General features: G+C 45.7%; 1 protein-coding gene across 5 annotated transcripts in view; it reads right to left on the bottom strand.

Annotated features, from left to right (window-relative positions):
* Nucleotides 1–2219: 2219 nt before the first annotated feature.
* Nucleotides 2220–19209, bottom strand: part of TCAF1 (TRPM8 channel associated factor 1) — a 47001-nt gene continuing 30011 nt past the window's right edge. For 3 of the 5 annotated variants that reach the window (XM_020871012.2, XM_070461672.1, XM_020871011.2), the window contains exons 3-9: nucleotides 13681–14675; nucleotides 13323–13420; nucleotides 11810–12023; nucleotides 11256–11495; nucleotides 9440–9777; nucleotides 7398–7648; nucleotides 2220–4882 (exon numbers count right to left, since the gene is read on the bottom strand). In XM_020871012.2, coding sequence (XP_020726671.2) covers nucleotides 4873–4882; nucleotides 7398–7648; nucleotides 9440–9777; nucleotides 11256–11495; nucleotides 11810–12023; nucleotides 13323–13420; nucleotides 13681–14675 — 2146 coding nt within the window. In that variant the 3' untranslated portion in view covers nucleotides 2220–4872. Of the gene's footprint in view, nucleotides 4883–7353; nucleotides 7649–9439; nucleotides 9778–11255; nucleotides 11496–11809; nucleotides 12024–13322; nucleotides 13421–13680; nucleotides 14676–19209 lie in introns of all 5 variants that reach the window. The other 2 variants (XM_070461755.1, XM_070461722.1) reach the window with 2 other exon arrangements.

Below are 19209 nucleotides of genomic sequence, written 5' to 3'. Positions count from 1 at the left end.
ATCCCGATCCCCCCTCCCACAGACCTAGAGGGATCGGGTAAAGTGGGTCCTCTTCTTAACTTGAATGTTTTTATACTGCAACCTTGATCATTTTGCCTTCCTTCCCACCCTGTCAGCACTGTCTCAGTTCTCAAATTATTCTAAATGATTTTGGCAATCTGTGAAAGTGCATCTTATGTCCAAATTTAGGCAGTTCATGCAAGGAAATGTTTAATACCTTCAAGAACATATTTCTTACATGATTATATGAGTTCCTATATAGTGCAGATGAATGGAATTAACTTTCTGATAGCCCTCAGGTGTATATACTTGTATTAACACAATCCTTAGCTGCTGACACTGTCATCACTGGTCAGTGCATACCTTATTTGTATTGCACTCATTTATTTATTTCTGATATAATGAGACCTATGAAGCCAACCACCTAACATGACACTAGAACATTGGAAATAACTTATACTGCCTAAGCTTTCCTTTCAAAGAAATGCTTCTCTTTATGGCATTTAAATCACAAGAATCCAAATAAGTAACATTTCTATAACTCTCTGGAATTAGAAGTGGAATTGTGTTTGTGTAGCTAGATGTCTGAGAAGTTGAGGATCAGCCTACCCGTTCTCAACAGCACTTGGAAGACCGACTCCAATCATGTGGGTCAGTGAAAGAAATGTTTCAAAACGGAAGCCAAGCAGGGGTCCAAAACCTTTGGAGGAGTAAAGAACATAGGCGTGAACGAGTCCTGAAGGTGTTACTTTTGTCTGCAAGGTGGCGTACTGGTAAAGAATCCATCTGCCAAGGCAGGAGACGTAAGATTTGATCCCTGGGTCTAGGAGATTCCCTGGAGGGGGCATGGCAACCCGCTCCAGTATTCTTTCCTGGAGAATCCCGTGGACAGAGGAGCCTGGCGGGCTATATAGTCCACAGGGTCGCAAAGAGTCAGACACGACTGAAGGGACAGCACGCACTCATGGCAGTATTTGATTACTTACTGGCATGTTAAGTATGTACATTACAGAGGTTGTGACCTTGGGTGGGGACATTGGTTTAGGGACTAGGTAGATCAGAGAGTGATAGTATTAAGAGGAAATATGAATAAGAAGGATTTCCAACACATGCAGCTCCTGAAGACTGGCAGTAAGGTCAGTACTCATTAGCGTGCTCCAGTTGGCCTCGGAAGGTGGACGGTAGAAGAAAGTAAATGATGTAGAAGGAAGACCACCAAGAGGCTAGGCGTAGCAGTAGACAGAAACCTGGGAGCCCGAAGATGTCCACTGGATGGCTGACTGTTTCTCTCAACTGCAGGGATCCAGTCATCACGTATGGATATAAGAGTTGGACCATAAAGAAAGCTGAATGCTTTTGAACTGTGGTGTTGGAGAAGACTCTTGAGAGTCCCTTGGAATGCAAGGAGATCTAACCAGTCCATCCTAAAGGAGATCAGTCCTGGGTGTTCATTGGAAGGACTGATGCTGATGCTAAAAGCTCCAATACTTTGGCCACCTGATTCGAAGAGCTGACTCATTTGAAAAGACCCTGATGCTGGGAAAGATTGGAGGCGGGAGGACAAGGGGACGAAAGAAGATGAAATGGTTAGATGGTATCACCGACTCAATGGAACTGAGTTTGAGTAAACTCCGGGAGTTGGTGATGGACAAGGAAGCCTGGCGTGCTGCAGTCTATGGGAGTGACTGAACTGAACTGAACAGGGAAAAAACAGGTGAAAGTCAATTGTAATGTTGAGGCAACAAGGCAAAGAACATGCCAAAGAGACTGACAGATGCATAGAAATCCTGATATAATCTGGTCTCATATACAACTAAAACTTATCAAAACTATCAAATGATAGCTCAGGAAAGCTTACATCATGGTCTTGAAATGCTCCCAGATTAAGAGACAAACATCATGTACCTTCTTGGGAAAGAACACTTGTTGGCGATTCTCATGAACACCCTGTTGAACAGTCATTCACTTAACAGATAACTTAATCAGCAGACACATGGTGAGTCAGAGACAAACTTTGTTTTCTGTGGAACACCTGTAGAAACAGGGAAGGGGAAGTGTGTCTGAACAGTTGGAGCGTATTTAGTGTGGTTAGAACTAGAGAGTGATGGGCAGGTATGATGAGCCTGGACACCTTGGGTGGATCCAGGTACTTGAGGACCTTATAAACCATTTTAAGGGTTTTGATTGGATTGTATCTTAGTCTATATGTAGCCATGGAAGGATTTTTATTTGAGTTTATTAAAAATTTCTCAGAGTAATACATGCACAAGGTAAAAAATTAAATAGTACAGAAGGACTTAAAATGAAAAACACAGTTTCCCACTCCACCCTTTTAATACTAGTCCCATACCCTAGAGGTGATGCATGTAACAATTTCTATTTTTAGATATTCTGTTAACTAACTTCCTAACATTAAATAATATGTTTGAACAATAATTTCTTGACTTATTAACTTTAGACAATCTTTAATAATTCCCCATTACAAAAGATAAGGATTTAACTTACACTATTCCCACCTTTCATCTGCCTATCCTTTCCCCATTTTTTGATAGATGTCACTTTTAATGCTTCTATTGGTTTAATTTATAGTTTTGAACAGTAACTAATCCTTTAGTCCTTGTCCCATTAACTGTAGACTTTTCACCCCCATTTGAACAGACAAGTAATTCTACTCTTCTCTCCACCACTCTTCCCTCAATGAATTCTCAACTTCTTTCTGCTTTCTTTTTCCTTTTATAAGATAGGTTACTTTCAGTTTCATTTCTGGATAAAAGATTAGGCCTGATTAGAAAGATTAGGCTGATCAGAACACTGAATACCAATAAACAGTATTTACATTATTTTGGCTTTGTAAATACTGATTACTGAGAGTTGGCGGCTCAGCAGTAAAGAATCCGCCTGCCAAAGGAGGAGACCTGGGTTTGATCCCAGGGTTGGGAAGATCCCCTGGAGAAGGAAATGGAAATCCTCTCCAATATTCTTGCCTGGGAAATCCCATGGACAGAGGGGCCTGGTGGGCTACAGTCCATGGGGTCACAAAGAGTTGGCCATGACTTATCGACTAAACAACAACAAAGTAGAAGCTACGATATTTTCTTCCAAACATATTCAATGTCATGATTCCTATGTCACTTGAAATGAAATATACCTACCGCCAATGACAAATCCAGTCTCTTCTTACATTCCGTGAGTAATTTTTGTTATCATTATCTCATAACTGGACTTGAATTTGATATATTTTTGCTTTGTTTTCCTTTGTGTTTATTAAAGAATGCATCTCCTCCATTTTTCAAACATTCCAACTTCTCAAGGATAATGTCTATGGCATAGAATCAGAGAATCTGAGACCACGTACTCTCATCTGAAATGGGTCTCCTGGATGACGGTCACTCTGGAGTGAGCCTTCCTGTTGGATAGTGGTCACTCTGGAGTGACATCTTGGGTGAGGTTCACTGTCTTCTGGTTTCCATTTCTTCCTCTTTCCTGATTTTCATCTTCATTTTGCTGCAGAATTTCCTTAGCAGGTGAGAGAGAACTTCCTTTCCAAGTGCAAAGAAGGTAGATGTTCTGAAAACTTGCATGCCAGAAAATTTCCTTCATTCGACTTGCTATGGAATTTTGGGTACAGAGATTTTCCATGTGTGAAGACATTCCTCTATTGGCCTATATCATTGTGTTGCTGGTGAAAAATCTCCCAATCTATTTCTTATCCCTTTTTAGTTGAGCTAATCTTGATGATCTAACTTTATCTTTTCTCTTGGCACTTCTAATATCTTTGCTTCATCCTTAATATTCCAAAATTTCACAAGATTGTGTCTAGATATAGGTTGTATGGGGGTCTTCTCAATTTGGCAATTTAAGTTATTTCTGTTCAATTGTTTTTCTTTTTCTTCACAACATTTTCTGTGTTCTCTTCTAGAAACTCCTAACAGATACTGATTGTCTATCTCTCCCCACTGCCCTTTATATTTCCTATTTCTTTTTGCTCCACATCTGGGAAGATTCCCTCAATCTTGTCTTAGAGTCTGTCTACTAAATATTTTTGGCAGCCTTATTTCAGTTTAAGGGTTCTTATTTTCAAGGTTTTCCCTTTCTTTGTAGCATCCTGTTTTTAATCTTACAGATGCACCTCACATCTCTCCAAAGATACAGATATTTTAAGTCATTTTTCCCATGCTAACTCTGTTTCCCCCAGAATTTGTTATATTTTTCAAATCTCTTGAATCCATGCTGCTTTCCTGGTCCCTTCCCCAAACACTCCCCCTAAGGCTCAATGTCTTGGGAATTCTGAGCTGACCATTTTCACTGAAGAATCAATATGAGTTTTTTATATAGTTGCTTGGGCTCCCTGTGGTCTGTCTGCTTCTGCAGGATGTCTTTCTGTGAGTGAAAGCACTTGGTTACTTGAGTAAGGATCTTGGCTGTCAGCAGAGAATTAGCTAATAGGCTAGGGGCTCGTTTATTTCCATAAAAGAGAAATTTACTTTGGGGCACCGACTCCTACCTCTCCTCAAGCAGTTTATCTGATTCCTTTACACAAACACCACCAACAGAATAATAACAACAGACTTGAAACCAATGGTAGGTTGCCTGTGTTCTGGGCACAGGGGTTAGGGTAGAATGGGAGGGGAATCAATTTCACAACTGACATAATTCTTTAGTAAATAGACTTTTCAGGTACCCAAGTCTCTTGGGGTTTTGTGTCCAGATCAGCTTATATTCTGCCTGCAAGGAGCTGTACTCTTTCATTATTGTGTCTTCCACTTTCTCTCTTTCAGGAATGTGTTGAGATCTTCTTCACTTACAACCAAATTCCTTCAGTTTTCTTTGCTGAGATGAGTCAATTCTCTTTTATGTTTCTTGACTTCAGTTTCAGTGGGGCCTGGGGAGGGAGGGAAGTAAACTTACATGTTCAGTTCATCATCTTAAATTCAAAGTCCCGCCAGAAGCTTTTAGACGGGGCGGTGACATGGACAATGTGACATTTGTAAAAGGTCCCCGGGGCTATACCACTGAGACTGGATTAAAGAGGGTAAGAATCAACATAAAAATAATTCTAAATGACTGAGCACCTAATTTTCTTTCTGAGAACATAGCAAGGTCTGGGACACTTGGGAGTCAAGATGCTTTCCCACAATAGCCTGTCGATGAAAATCCAATAAGCTAGCACAACACTTTCATGGTGCCCTAGGGAGGACCGAAACCCGACGACCCCAGAACCCAGATGACTGGGCTGATACTAAAGGGATCGTCCCAGCACTGTCCACTGGGAAGCACTCCATTGGGAGCCGACCTCAGTCTTCCCTTGGACTCACATTTGGGGTTTAAAAAAAAAAAAAGGACTCTCTGTTCTGATAAAATTAGATGGGGGGTAAGTACAGGCACCCAAAGTGCTGGCAAGTAAGGACATAAAGGTCCTTCTATTTGCTGCTTCATTTCTTCATTTACTCATTTATTTGCTTGTTCAAAGCACTGTAGTTATTAACCCTCATTCTGTAATCAGAATGCCTGGGTTCAAATCCCAAATCTATCACTTAACTCGCAATAAAGGCTTAGGCAATTTACTCAATCTCCATGAAGTTCAGTTCACTCATTTGTAAAATGGGAGCTGTGAGTTTCCATTCCATAAGATTACTGTGAGGATTAAATGAAGCCACCTGTCCTTGGCACATACACAACAACCCACTATTTAACAGCAGTTATTTTAAATGCTGAATGAATATTCAGCATCTGTGTTTGAAGAACCTACATGATAGATATTTGAGAAGTAAGGGAAAACAATTCTGGCATTGAGAAATGACACAATGAAAGAATCCAAAGAAAAATACTGTCTACGTCAAATTCTATTGTCTATGCCTCCACCCAAATCCTAATAAAGCAAATAAAACAGTGTCTTAAAGCAACTAAATCAAAAGACATAGGAAGGAAAACTGGCTGGAAGCACACAGCTTTTATCCTGGAGCCCCAGCTCTACCTGAAACTACAAAGAATTTGGAGGTTCTCCATAAAGATTGGAAGAAAAGTTAAGACAATCTCTGAATGCACTTAACTAAATAAAATCTGGGTCAGCCACATCCAGTTATCTTGTTCCAGAGTAAAGATTTCTATTTGTGCACAGACTTTGTCTGGTAAACAGTGACAGGAATCTGTGTCACTACAGAAACACAAACACTGCTCCTTGTTTGCTAAGCACAAACATCCTCATGGTCTCGTTCTGGCTTTTCAAGTGATTTCCACGCTTAATCAAAGAAGGGATTGTACCGGAGAGATGGAATTGAAGGAGACCGAACCCCAAGCAGCTTCGAAAAACCCCATCGTGAATACAGAGGCCTGCCTTTACAGCACAGGGCAGTGTACCAGAATCCTTTCGTCTGCGTAGAGGGCAGGGTGGGACAGGATTAATTCACTGCATTGTAAACATGCCATCGCAAAGTGCAGCCCTGGTCTAAACTGATGGGAGCTAATTCGATATGAACAGTGGCCGCTCGCATTGTCTCAGCACCTACTAACTGCCAGGTACTGTCACTTTCAGAGGTACTAAAATTTAATCCTCACAATAGTCCTATGAAATAGATCCCACTTTGTAAAAAAGGAAATTGAGTTACAGAGAAGTTGAGGAGCTTGCCCAAAGTCATATAACTGACTGGTCAAAGTCCCAGGACTCGGGTGCAGCGGGTCAACTGTGAGAGACGATGACCTTAACTCCTGGGCTGCGGGCAGAGGGCGGGCCAGCACGGAAGAAAAGCACCCCGCAGGGCATGCCTGGTGTCCACGCTCCTCAGAACTACCAGCCTAGGTCTTCACTGCAACCCCGTGAGGCAGGGATCTTCACCCTCACCCCACACACAACGAAACGGGAGTTGAGAGACAAAACGACTTCCCAAGAGCTAACCCTTGTTAGGCGGGCTCTTCAAATGGCGCTCGATGGCTTTTCAAAGCTTCTGGAAAACTACCCATGACACAAAACATGAGTTCTCAGGGAGCTGTCTGAATGTCATGATCAATTAGTGTTTCCATTGAGTTCTATGGACAGGTTTGGGGGAAAATTATAGAAAAAAATCAAGCCCCAGGGAGTCCTCAGGGTGAATGCCTATAGCCTGTGATAGTGACCCGCAGGAGCAGAGGCCAAATCTCTCAGCACTGGTCAAGCACAGGGTCAGGAGGGACTCTGATAGCCATGAGCAGAGGAGTGAGCTCATAAATGGAAGGCCATGCTCCTGAGGATTTCTGATTCCACTTTATGTTCTTAACCCACCCCCGGAGATGCTACTAGGGTCCAGGGGCAATGAGCTGAGACGGCAAGGCTAGAACTAAGAGACAGAGGTCGAGGAGTGAATCCCCATCTCTGCCTACCTCCCCAAACCTCTCTACCTGCCACCTCGCTGGGCACTCCTTACATCTGTGTGAGGAGGTACAATTTCATTATATTTTCCTTCCATTCAGGCAGATAGGCCAGGCTGGTTGCCACTTCCTTCTGGATCGGCCAGGCCCAGGCCTCAAAGAACGGAGCCAGATTCTTCTGCACTTGGTGGGAGAACATTTTCACCCACAGATTCATCTTGTCGACGTTGTCTGTGGGCAAGTTGGTCTGGTTCCTGTACTCGGAGAAGAGACGGATGAACGGCTCCCACCCAAAGGCCTCCTGGAGCTGGAAAGACAAGGAGCAAGCAGGTTGAGACATCTGATGGGTAAAAGACCCATTGAACACTCAATGAATGAATGAATGAATGCGTTTAACCCCTTAAATCTCAGCTTCATACCTATCACTGACCCTATCCTCTTTTACCTGCTCGCCTCGTGGGCTACTTTCATATTCTGATGATGAGAAGAGCCTCTGAGCCAGTATAGGGCTCAACACAAAGCAGACCCTCAATGAATAGATGGTCCAGTGGTCAAAACTGCACTGATTAACATCAGGATTTACTACCAATATCATTATTCAGCTGTCTCACTAGACTATGACAGTACTAATAGGATATTACATGAAGATTTAAAATTGGCTGAAGAGCAAAAATCCATTGTCTCTCACGGCTGTAAAGTTAAACCCCCACAACCTGGGAACTGCCACGTCGACCCTGACATAATCTGCATTAGCAGGAGGTCTCTATCAATTTGCAAGGTGACCAAAATGGTCTTTAGGAAAAAAAGGGAGTCCAGAAAAAGCAAGGGCAATATATAGTCTGTGTGTGCCCTGTGATCAGTTGTGTCTGACTCTTTGTGACCCCAGGGACTGCAGCCCGCCAGGCTCCTCTGTCCATGGGATTTCCCAGGCAAGAATACTTGGAGTGGGTTTCCATTTCCTCCTCCAGGGCATCTTCCCCATTCAAGGAGCAAACCCACATCTCCTGGGTCTCCTGCCCTGCAGGTGGATCCTTTACCTGCTGGGCCATCTATCGTCTAGGTGGCCAGAGTTAAGAGTAAGACAGAATTTTAGGAAAAGACAGCCATCTTGGTGCCATTGGAAACAGCCCACAGTAGGTTGGGGTATAGAGCTCGGGAACTCAGAGGGACATTAGCAGTTCCAACCTCAACTCGACTTCACCGAGGAGGAAGTTCTGTCCCAACACAGGGTTACAGCAGTCTCTTGGCAGTCTCCCTGTCATTTTCGTGGTGAAGGGAACCAACAGTGAGAACTCGAGCAGGTGGAGGGACTAGAAGAGGGTGGGGTTGGCCTGAGGCTGAGTTCCAGGACCCAAGGTGATAAAACCCTCCACAGTGAGCTGGGAACGGATCCAGGGACTGGGGGGCTGGAACTGGGTGCTGGGTGATAACTGAAAGGCAGGGGCCGCCCCCACGTCCAGTCCAGTTAGGAATCATGGCTTGCTTATAACATGGAAACTGAGGCACAGACAAGTCATAATGAGAAGACTGTTTACTCACCTAGGGGAAAAAAACAGCTCCTATCCCACACACTGTGTCTGTGTGTGTGTGCCCATGAAAGTGTGACTGGCTTTAGCGAGCTGCCTAGACAGCAGTTTGGCTTCGGTCTCAGGTATGCCTGGGTTTAAAAGCCGTGACAGTAGCTATATTTGTAGTATTACCTTTGCCTCTACCACTTTTAAGCTTTCTTACTGCTTTCTGATTTTGTTCAGTCGCTCAGTCATGTCCGACTCTTTGCGACCCCATGGGCTGCAGCACGCCAGGCTTCCCTGACCTTCACTATCTCCCAGAGCTTTCTATCTACTCTCATAAATCTCTTCAAAATCCCAGGGTGAATGGCGGGGTTGATGCAATTACATCCGCTTTCGGGTACTGCAAAGGGATGCTGAGGGTTATCATCCACTAGGACCTTCACTCCTGGACTTTGTCAGAGCCTCCCGCAGCCCAGGGTGAGCTGCAGATTAGTGAGAGGTGACCCCCGGTCACCACGATACTGTCTGCCCAGGGTCCCCCGCAGTGGGGCTCCCGCTGAAACCCCCCCTCCACGCTGGCCCAGTACCTGTAAGTACGTCTCCAGGGCCGTCCAGGCATTCCAGTTTTTCACATTGGGACCCTTGCCCAGGTAAATGCGGACCCTCTTCTCCCGAACCGGGGGCCACAGAGCAATGTTGGCTCGTCCTCGAGGGATGCCCAGGACCGTCTCGTGCACGTAGACACACCACAGGTTGCAGGTGGCCTCGGTGGTGTGCGGGGGGAACTCCCATTCCTGCCGCTGCTGGTTGCGGCCCAGCTCGTGCACGGGGCCCCAGAGACCCTTGGTTCTGATGAGTTTCTCACTGATGAGCTCCTGCACCGACTCCAGGTGGCACATGATGGGGTAGCCTGCGTGCATCCAGCCTGGGAAAGGCAGGAGCGGGAGAGAGGGTTAGGGCGCTCCCCACCCGCCTAATTCTTCTGTCTACTGTATCTCCCCAAACACCCAGAATGTTCAGAAAGGCAAAGCCAGGCCCTTCCCAGCTTTCCTCCTTATCTTCTCATTCTGTAAGAATGCCTTCATCCTCACTCTGACCGGCCATAGGTACTGAGGCAGGTTTTGGATCACTGTCTACATTACTATTCCATTTTTTTTCTGTTTCTCTGGGAGTGCTCTGTCCACGTGGTCCCGTCATTATACTCTTTTCCTCAAAATTGAGAACCTGTGGTCCCCTCCTCATTATGGAGCTGTCCACGCTGGCACTTCTTTACGGTGATCATCTGAGTACGCCAAGGACAACATGGTCCAGAGGGAATTTCCATGGCTCTTTAATTTTCACACACTCTTCATTTTTCAGGCTTCCTGACCCACTGGCAACGAGCCCTTTATTCAGTGCTTTCTCCCAACCCCTGTGACCCAGGAAGAGGCCCTCTGCTATCTTTCTCCACTCCCTAAAGTCCCCTGACAAATGTCTATGAAAGCCAGCCCTTACTGTCTGCACCATTTCCACTGTTGGATAACATCTCCTGACATGCTGACTAAAACTGTTACATATTTTAACATACTGCGTACATATAGTTGTTTGCTGCTCAGTCACTCAGTCATGTCTGACTCTTTGCAACCTCATGGACTGCAGCACACCAGGCTTCCCGTCTTTCACCATCTCCTGGAGTTTGCTCAAACTCGTGTACGTATGGTTCTAGGGCCTGCTTTTTATGTGTCACATAACGCTTCCCTGGTGGCTCAGCTGGTAAAGGATCCTCCTGCAACACGGGAGACCTGGGTTCGATCCCTGGGTTGGGAAGATCCCCTGGAGAAGGGAAGGGTTACCCACTCCAGTATTCTTGCCTGGAGAATCCCATGGACAGAGGAGCCTGGTAGGCTACAGACCACAGAGTCACAAAGAGTTGAATACAACTGAGCAACTTTCACTAATTAATCTCATTATGTTTTCCTATGCCATCAAAATCTCTCTTTACATGTCTTCCTAACATCCATCGAAAGTACATTAATTAACCCTCCTGTGACTGTTGGACACTTAGGTAGTTTCTGATGTTTTGCTGGGGGCGACAGCCCAGTCTCCTTTTTAATGTATTTTCTCCCTTTCCATTTAAATGGCAAGGATTACATTGCATGTGCTAAGTCACTTCCATTGTGTCTGACTCTTTGTGACCCCATAGACTGTAGCCCACCAGGCTCTTCTGTCCATGGAATTTTCCAGGCAAGAATACTGGAGCAGATTGCCTTTTCCTCCTCCAGGGGAATCTTCCCAACCCAGGGATCAAACCCGCGTCTCTCGTGTCTCCTGCATTGGCAGGCTAGTTCTTTCCCACTAGTGCCATCTGATAAAGCAAGGCCCTGAGGGGGGCAGCATGCACAGAGGTTTGCCCTGGGCACCCACCAACTGAGATCTGCACATCGGCAACGATCCTCTGAGGCAGACGCAGCGGGAAGGGCTCGGCCCCCAGCCGGGCCACGGCCTGCATCACCTCGTCCCAGAGGCGAAGCAGCGGCTCGGGGTTCTCCAGGGTGCGGAGGTTCGCGGTTGGCACTGTCAGGATGATGTTGTCCGTGGCCAGCTCTCCCCAGGGACCTGGGTTCTCCTGGATCTGCCGCTTCCACTCCTCCTGGGTTGTCTCCCCTGGAAGACAGGGCACAGGGCTTGAAACTCACTTTCCCAAGTCCCTCCCATTAAGACATACCACCTGAACCCCCCCAGTAGGAGAACACCAAGGACGTCAACAACCACATACCCCTCTAACCTTCTTCTACAAAGGTTCCAGGGAAGTGATGTGGTTTGGTCTTTATCTCCTTGGCCTCAAATTTAAGGAAGCAGACCTCCCTTCCCTCTGCCAGTCCGAACCTCTCTTTCTTCCTACACCAGGCAGCCCCAGAGGGCCTCCTCACCGCCCCTTCTCCATGTGCCTCGGGGTTCACTCCAAGGTGTCCACTCACCGAGCTTGTAGTAGGGAGCATGCACAGCTCCCTTAACCGTGACGGGCACGGTGCCCAGCTTGCTGCTCTGAGGCACGATGATGTACAGGAGGCCCCCCCAGAGGCACGTGATGGACTTGGTGGGCTTGTCCAGGCAGCAGCGGTTAATCACCAGGGGGCCTCGGAACAGCTTGCTGGCCCTGGTCAGGTCATCGGTGTGGCAGCCAATCTGTATCTGGAGCAGAGAGATCCCCGAGCAGTGTGACCCTGGGGCGCGTGTGGGCAGAAGGGGACAGTGCCCGGGACAGGGGGACAGGAAGGGTCATGGGTCCAGGAACCTCAGGTAGGTCCAGGCATCCCACCACTTGTAAGCCCTGTGTTCGAAACCCATGGAAGTGTACCCCCCAAGGTCGTATGGAACAGACCCTGTAAATCTACTCTCACGGGGTCAAACTGCTCTACGAAGGGTCCTGCTGAGACGCACGCCGGAGGGGCACCAGGTGTGACGCAGACGCTAATTCTGGGCAGAGCCACTCTCACCCAGAGTCCCTGGGTGTCTCTGTAACAAAGAATCCCAGGCTGCCTGTTCCATGGTGGTGAATCTGGCTTTGGGAAGTTCCGGGCAGAGGGCATCCTGCCTTCTGACCAGAGAGAAGGCCCAGGAGGAAGCAGTGTGACCGGCTGATGCAGGGAAGGATTGATTCAGTTCTTCCTGTTCTCCAAGGCCCCTGTTCCTGGGCCAGTGGAGTGACCCCTGTCCTCAGTGGTGTCCTGGGACTGTTTTCCGGAGTTTATGGCTAAACAAGTTCCAGAACAGATACAGGCACAAAAAAACAAAATGGATGCTAGCCATCACAATGACCCTCAAGGGGGACAGAGCAGGACGGTATCTGAATTTTGCAAACAGGGTGTGTGTGTGTGTGTGGGTGTATGTATGTGTGAAAGTGACAGAGCTGGAGTGGACTGGGCAAGTGTGTGACGTCATAGGGAAGAAGCCTGAATGTGTAGCACCTCGTGCTTCTGTGTGAGATGTACATGGGATGAAATGTGAACTGAGATTTACTGGATGCCACTGTATTCTAGGGCACCAGCCATCTGGTATCTTTCTTCTCCCCACCCATGACATTTAAGCTAAAAACACAACACTTCGGCCAGAAGTTGGTCAGGGTTGAGCCCTTGGGCTCTGAAATGTATCAAATCCATACATTTAAGTCAATCAGTTAGATGTTCTGCCCCTTAGCTGTTTCATCCTAAGCAACCAAAGGGCAGAAATACATGCTCTGTGTTGCCAACTGGAGAGGAAAATGCAACCCACTCCAGTCATCTTTCTGGAAAATTCCATGGACAGAAGCAGTCCTGTCCATGGTGGGCTACAGTCCATGGGGCTGCAAAGAGTCGGACACAACTGAGAGACTTAACACGACTTAACAACAACATTGCCAGTAGGGTGTGTAGGAGGATTGAAGAAGATGCCGACTATGAAAGCAGGAGCATCTGGCTTCTGTGTTATGCGGGGAGATGGGGCATGCCTTACCTTCAGGTCAGCAGAGGCAGCGGCTTCAGGCAGGGAGACCTCAATAATTTGCCTTCCGGGTATGTAGAGCCCGGTACTCATCCAGCAGTACCTGGTGCCTGCCAAGAGTCAGGGAAGAGCAGGCGTTATCCTCCCCCACACAATTCCATCTGCACCCAGCTTCCAAAGACCCTCCAGGGGCTCTGCCTCCCTGCCGCCCCGGCTCTCATCTTCCAAGCATTCCCTAAAACCCCAACCTCCACCTCATTGAGATTGCATGGCAGAGGTTGGAGATGGCCCCGGAGGTGACCAGACCTCAGCTGAGCTGCGGAAGTCATCCCCCCACGTTCCTACCCGCCGGGCTCCCATCCATCCTCACCCGGATTGTTGCAGTTGACCTCCACGGTGATGGGCGATTCCGAGGGGCGCAGATAGGGGCTGCTGTACATGTCTTCAATTTCGGGGACTAACAGAGAGAGGTCGCTTCCGGAGTGAGCGAGCCCGGTGGCCAGGGACAGCATGGCACCCCGGCAGCAGTCGTTGATGACGGGGTTCTCACGGGTCGCCACTGGGAGCCGATAGCGACTCAGCAGCTTCCTTAGGAGCCGGTGCACCGACATGTAGGCGGGGATCTCCTCGGCGGGGATTTGCAGAAAAGCCGCGCCGTCGGGGCCCAGCTTGGCCAACCAGCCCTTCTCCACGTTCCCTCTCTTCCTGCCCATGATAACCTGGAACTCAGCCAGGGTGGAACGGAAGTGGTAGGTCCTTATCCCCGCCTTGGGGGTACGAAAGGGCCCCGGGTTGAGGCTTTGGCTGGTGATGCTAATGCCAAAGGGGTTGAGGAGGAGGTTTCCCGGGAACCGCGCCAAAGGGGACACGCCTGGGTTCTTGAAGGCCCACCACCAGGCCTGGGCTCCGACAAACAGGCCCCCGCCCTCGGCGACGAACTCCTGCAGCTCCTTAACTCCGACATCGCTCACGGGCTCAAAGCAATAGACGCTGGCGTCGCTGGTCAGATTGGGCTCGATGCTGGTGTCTATGCCCCCCACGGCGAGCAGCCCACTCAGAGTCCTCAGTTCTGTCTGCACCACGATCTTGCCTCTGCGGCCCGCGTCCAGCCAGCGGACGGCGTTGAGCAAGAAGGGGCCCAGTTTACTCACGGTGAATAGGACCTTGTGGCCGGTCACGACCACCCGGCCCCGGCCGTAGCGGGCAGCCGCTATGACACAGCCGTGGTAGGAATCTAGGCCCAGGGGAAAGGCTAAGGCCCCGTGCACTAGCAGCTGGGATGGGAAACAGTCCGAATTGGTGATGTCCAGCTCGGAAATCCCGTGCAGGAGCTCATCTCTGTCCTCAGAGAGATCATCCTCACAGCTGCAAAAGACACACATATTCTCTGTTACAAAGTGCTCAGCACAGCACCCAGCACGTAGCAAGCGTCCGACTTAGGAATCTCATCTTTAGCTCTTAGGAGAGAATTAGGACAGACCTGAGCTCACTGAGTGTGGAGACTTGTTGGAGGGAAGACAGAGCGCCTCGACATTGATTCTGCTCTGTCATTCTCTGTGTATTAACCCTCCAAAGGAAATCTTGAAAGAAGTCCTGCTGGGTTTACTCAACACAGTATCTTAAATAGTCTGGATTTAAGTGTCCAGCCTTTTAAGCCCCATATAAAGAACTGAAGGAGAAATCGTGGTTTCATTCTAAGGGGGCTTGTTTATAATTTCATGCCACTAACTTTCTGCAAATAAAGCCAACACAGAGCTGAGTGAGTTAGGGGCTCGAGTGAAGAACCACTATAATCTCAAAGATGGGGCAGGGAGCTGGGCCTCAACTCTTGCGAGACCCTCCTGTTACTTGAACCCAAGAGGACTGAGTGTCTACACCCAGAATTCCATACATTCACGTCCGGCCCAACAGGAGGGATGTATATCCATGCTATAAGGCTTTTCTCATCACAACTATTTCCGTCTCTGTGTGTGAGCATGCGCAGTTGTGTTTGACTCTTCGCAACCCTTTGGATGGAGCCCTCCAGGCTCCTCTGTCCGTGGGATTCTCCAGCCAAGAATACTGCAGTGGGTTGCCGCTTCCTCCGCCAGGGGATGTTTCTGACCCAGGGATCGAACTTGCGTCTCCTGCACTGCAGGCAGATTCTGAACCATCGGGGAAGCTCAAGTGGTCCTTCTAAGGGTAACAAACTCCCATAAGGCTTTGGGACACCTATAACCCCAAAATGGGGATTCAGCCCCCGACAGTGGGATCATGAAGGGAATGAGGTAGAGTGATCTCTCTCTCTAAGCCTGAGATCCCAGAGCTGGTTAAGCCCTTCTCATTAACTCTGAGTGACTGTATGGTCAGAGGGAGCTGTAAGGAAACACTGAAAAATGGGGGTCAGGTAGCAGCATGTCTGGAGTATTTGTGTTGGACCCTCTGTGTTGGCAGAGCTGTAATTAACTGATGGGGAAACTCCAGTCCTCTCAGCAGGCCCAAACCTTTCCTGAAGATAAAGGCATCACCCTGTAAGATGGCTCTCCAGCTCCTTGAAGCACTAGCATTAAAACCACTCATTCAGCTGTTTTTGCTCTGATTGCAAAATCACCAGACAACCTTGTGATTACAATGTTGCTTCCAGTGATCATTTGCCTAAAGAAAGAAGTCATTCTTTCTTTATAGAGCAGCCAGAGTGTTCTATTTTTTGTGACATTTATATTTCTCCAGCAACATCTTAGTATATCTTTAATTTTCTGATTTTATTATATATATTAATATTATTATATATAAATAATTGCATTGTATATATTTGCATATATAACATACAATATACAAAATAAATATATAATAAAATGTATAATTGTATTGTATATAATATTGTATATTATACATAAAAATTATTATTGTATATAATTAATAATAATGTGTGCTTAGTCACTCAGCTGTGTCTGACTCTTTGTGACTCCATGGACTGTAGCCCGCCAGTCTCCTCTGTCCATGGGCATTCTCCAGGCAAGGATACTGGAGTGGGTTGCCATGCCCTCCTCCAGGGGATCTTCCCAACCCAGGGATTGAGCCCAGGTCTCCCGCATTGCAGGCGGATTCTTTACCATCTGAGCCACCAGGGAAGCCCAGTCAATATTGATATATATATTAATAATATATACAATAAAAATCAGCAAATTAAACATACACAAAGATTATGTATACAAAATTAAATAAAAAATGTTTTAGTTCTTATAATGAGTTCTGTTCATAAATTTCATGCAATTAATTGTCTTACAAGTGCAGTCAGTAAAGAGGTGATCTACCTTGGCATTAAGGTTTATACACTAGCCTGTTAAAACAAAATGAGAAACACTGAATGTGTCAAGTCAAGACCCAGGCACTGTGTCAATAGTAGGGCTTCATCAGCAGGATCCTAGGTGAGGTCCTGCTCACTGATGAGGCTGGGACATCATCAGAGTTTTGTCTGTTATTTCCAACAGCCACGACTTATGTGCAGGGGAAGACAAACGATTGTTTTCATTAAAAAACCTTAAGTGGATTTTTACTTTTCCTGTCCCTCTCTGTTCTGAAATGAAATAAAAAGTTACATAAAAAAGAATAAAACCATGATAGTACTAAATTTCAAGAAGAGTGCAATCAGCAAACAGGGACAGGAGGAATTAATAGGAAATATAAACCAAATTGATCAGAAATCCATGAGAAAAGAAGAATCTGGAACTGCACATAAGTGAAAGAAGATCAAGAAAACAAAAACAACAGGGGTTATCATTTGTCCTGAGAAAATGTACTTCAGTAACCAATAATGACCAATCTAGAAATTCAGTGCCATTTAACACTTGAACAGAAATAAAAAATAATTGATGAAAATTAATAGCATGAAATATAAGCAACTAAACTAAATATAAGCAACAAACTAAACAAAGGGAAAACCAACTCCCTCCAAAATAAGTGATACCTGGAGAAGGTCCTAAATAAATATTGTATATCATTGGAGAGTTTTTAGATATATTATCTCTCTGCAGGAAAAAAAAAAGAGACAGGCTACTATAAAAAGTTAATAATCAGAATAAAAATATAACTGCCAAATAGATAATCCTATTTAATACAAGGGCAGAAAAATAAGTATTGATGTAGCTGAAGACTATGAATAAACCAACAGACAGGTTGAGTGAAGTGATTCATTAAGAGAAAATGAATGATAGATAAGAAGACTAATGGCTATCAAGCAGTTCTAAAAGCAAAGAACAAAGAAGAAATAAACACTTAATTTTATGAAAATTTCTTTGTGCTGAAAAAAAAGATCTGAGTTTTTAGAATGAAATGACATTACTGACTCGATGGACATGAGTTAGAGAAGGCTCTGGGAGTTGATGATGGACAGGGAAGCCTGGAATGCTGCAGTCCACGGGGTCGCAAAGAGTTGGACACGACTGAGCAACTGAACTGAACTGACTATATGAATGCAAACCAGTATAAATGAAATAGAGAAGGTCTGGTCAATTCATAGCAAGTTTATGAGCTTTAGAGTACAAAGAAAAGCGAAAACCAAATTACTTTCAATGAAAAAAGTGAAATCAGTGCCCTAAAAATAGTATCTCAGTGCAATGAAAATATTTCTGTATGACACATAGCTTCAGTAAGACTCTTCACTGCATAGAGAATACTGAAAGTGTCAAAAGGACTTATGAAATTCACCACTCACTAAAGTTTTTCAGAGAAGTTACTTGAGGTTACGCTGTAGGTCTAGAAAAACAAAAATAAATACAATATAGGAACAGATTGTCTACACGAAGCAGTGGTGGGCAAAAGTGCCAATGTGTTGTATAACTAATGCTGAAAAACTGCTGATAAAGTTCTTGTGACATTTGATGTAATTGGCAAGAAATCATTCTGAATTAATATGAGCCACAGTGTTAAAAACAAAGTGAACAAAGAAACAAAGCTAAGGTAAAACCAAATTACAACCAGAAAACCAGATGATTTCAAAACAACTTGGGCAGTAAGGAGTGAACACAGAAAACTGCAAGGATGGAAGAAACGGAATTCTTGTTTTGAGTGAAAAGGTAGATTATAAAAACAAGTTAATTCTGGAGCCCATTATACAGAGCGAAGTAAGCCAGAAAGATAAAGACCATTACAGTATACTAACACATATATATGGAATTTAGAAAGATGGTAACGATAACCCTATATGCAAAAAAAGAAAAAGAGACTCAGATGTATAGAACAGACTTGTGGACTCTATGGGAGAACGCGGGGGTGGGATGTTTCAAGAGAACAGCATCGAAACATGTATATCTAGGGTGAAACAGATCACCAGCCCAGGTTGGATGCATGAGACAAGTGCTCAGGCCTGGTGCACTGGGAAGACCCAGAGGGATGGGGTGGAGAGGGAGGTGGGAGGGGGGACCGGGATGGGGAATACATGTAAATCCATGGCTAATTCAATGTATGACAAAAACCACTGCAATGCTGTAAAGTAATTAGCCTCCAACTAATAAAAATAAACGGAAAAAACAAAAAAAACAAAAAACAAACAAACAAACAAAAAAAACAAGTTAATTCTCAACTCAGAAAAATGTACATTTGTTAAAAAATTAAAGGCAACACGGTGAACATGGGTACTACTGTATAATAAAAGGTGGCATTTTATATTACTGGGAAAAGATGAACTGGACCCAGATGTCACACAAATACACAGAAAAATTTTCAACTGTATCAGAGATATAAATTTTAAAAATGAAACCACACATGCACTGGAAGAAACTAAGAGTGGAATCTTTCATTATTTTTGCTATTCATTGTTCAGTCGCTCAGTCGTGTCCAGCTCTTTGCAACTCCATGGACTGCAGCACACCGGGCTTCCCTGTCCTTTTACTATCTAGATGTGACGAAAGCATTCTAATTA

Source organism: Odocoileus virginianus, chromosome 1 (genome assembly GCF_023699985.2).
Source record: "Odocoileus virginianus isolate 20LAN1187 ecotype Illinois chromosome 1, Ovbor_1.2, whole genome shotgun sequence".
NCBI lineage: Eukaryota > Metazoa > Chordata > Mammalia > Artiodactyla > Cervidae > Odocoileus > Odocoileus virginianus.
The sequence above is the reverse complement of the archived record's forward strand: the minus strand, read 5'-3'. Positions and strand labels throughout refer to the sequence as shown.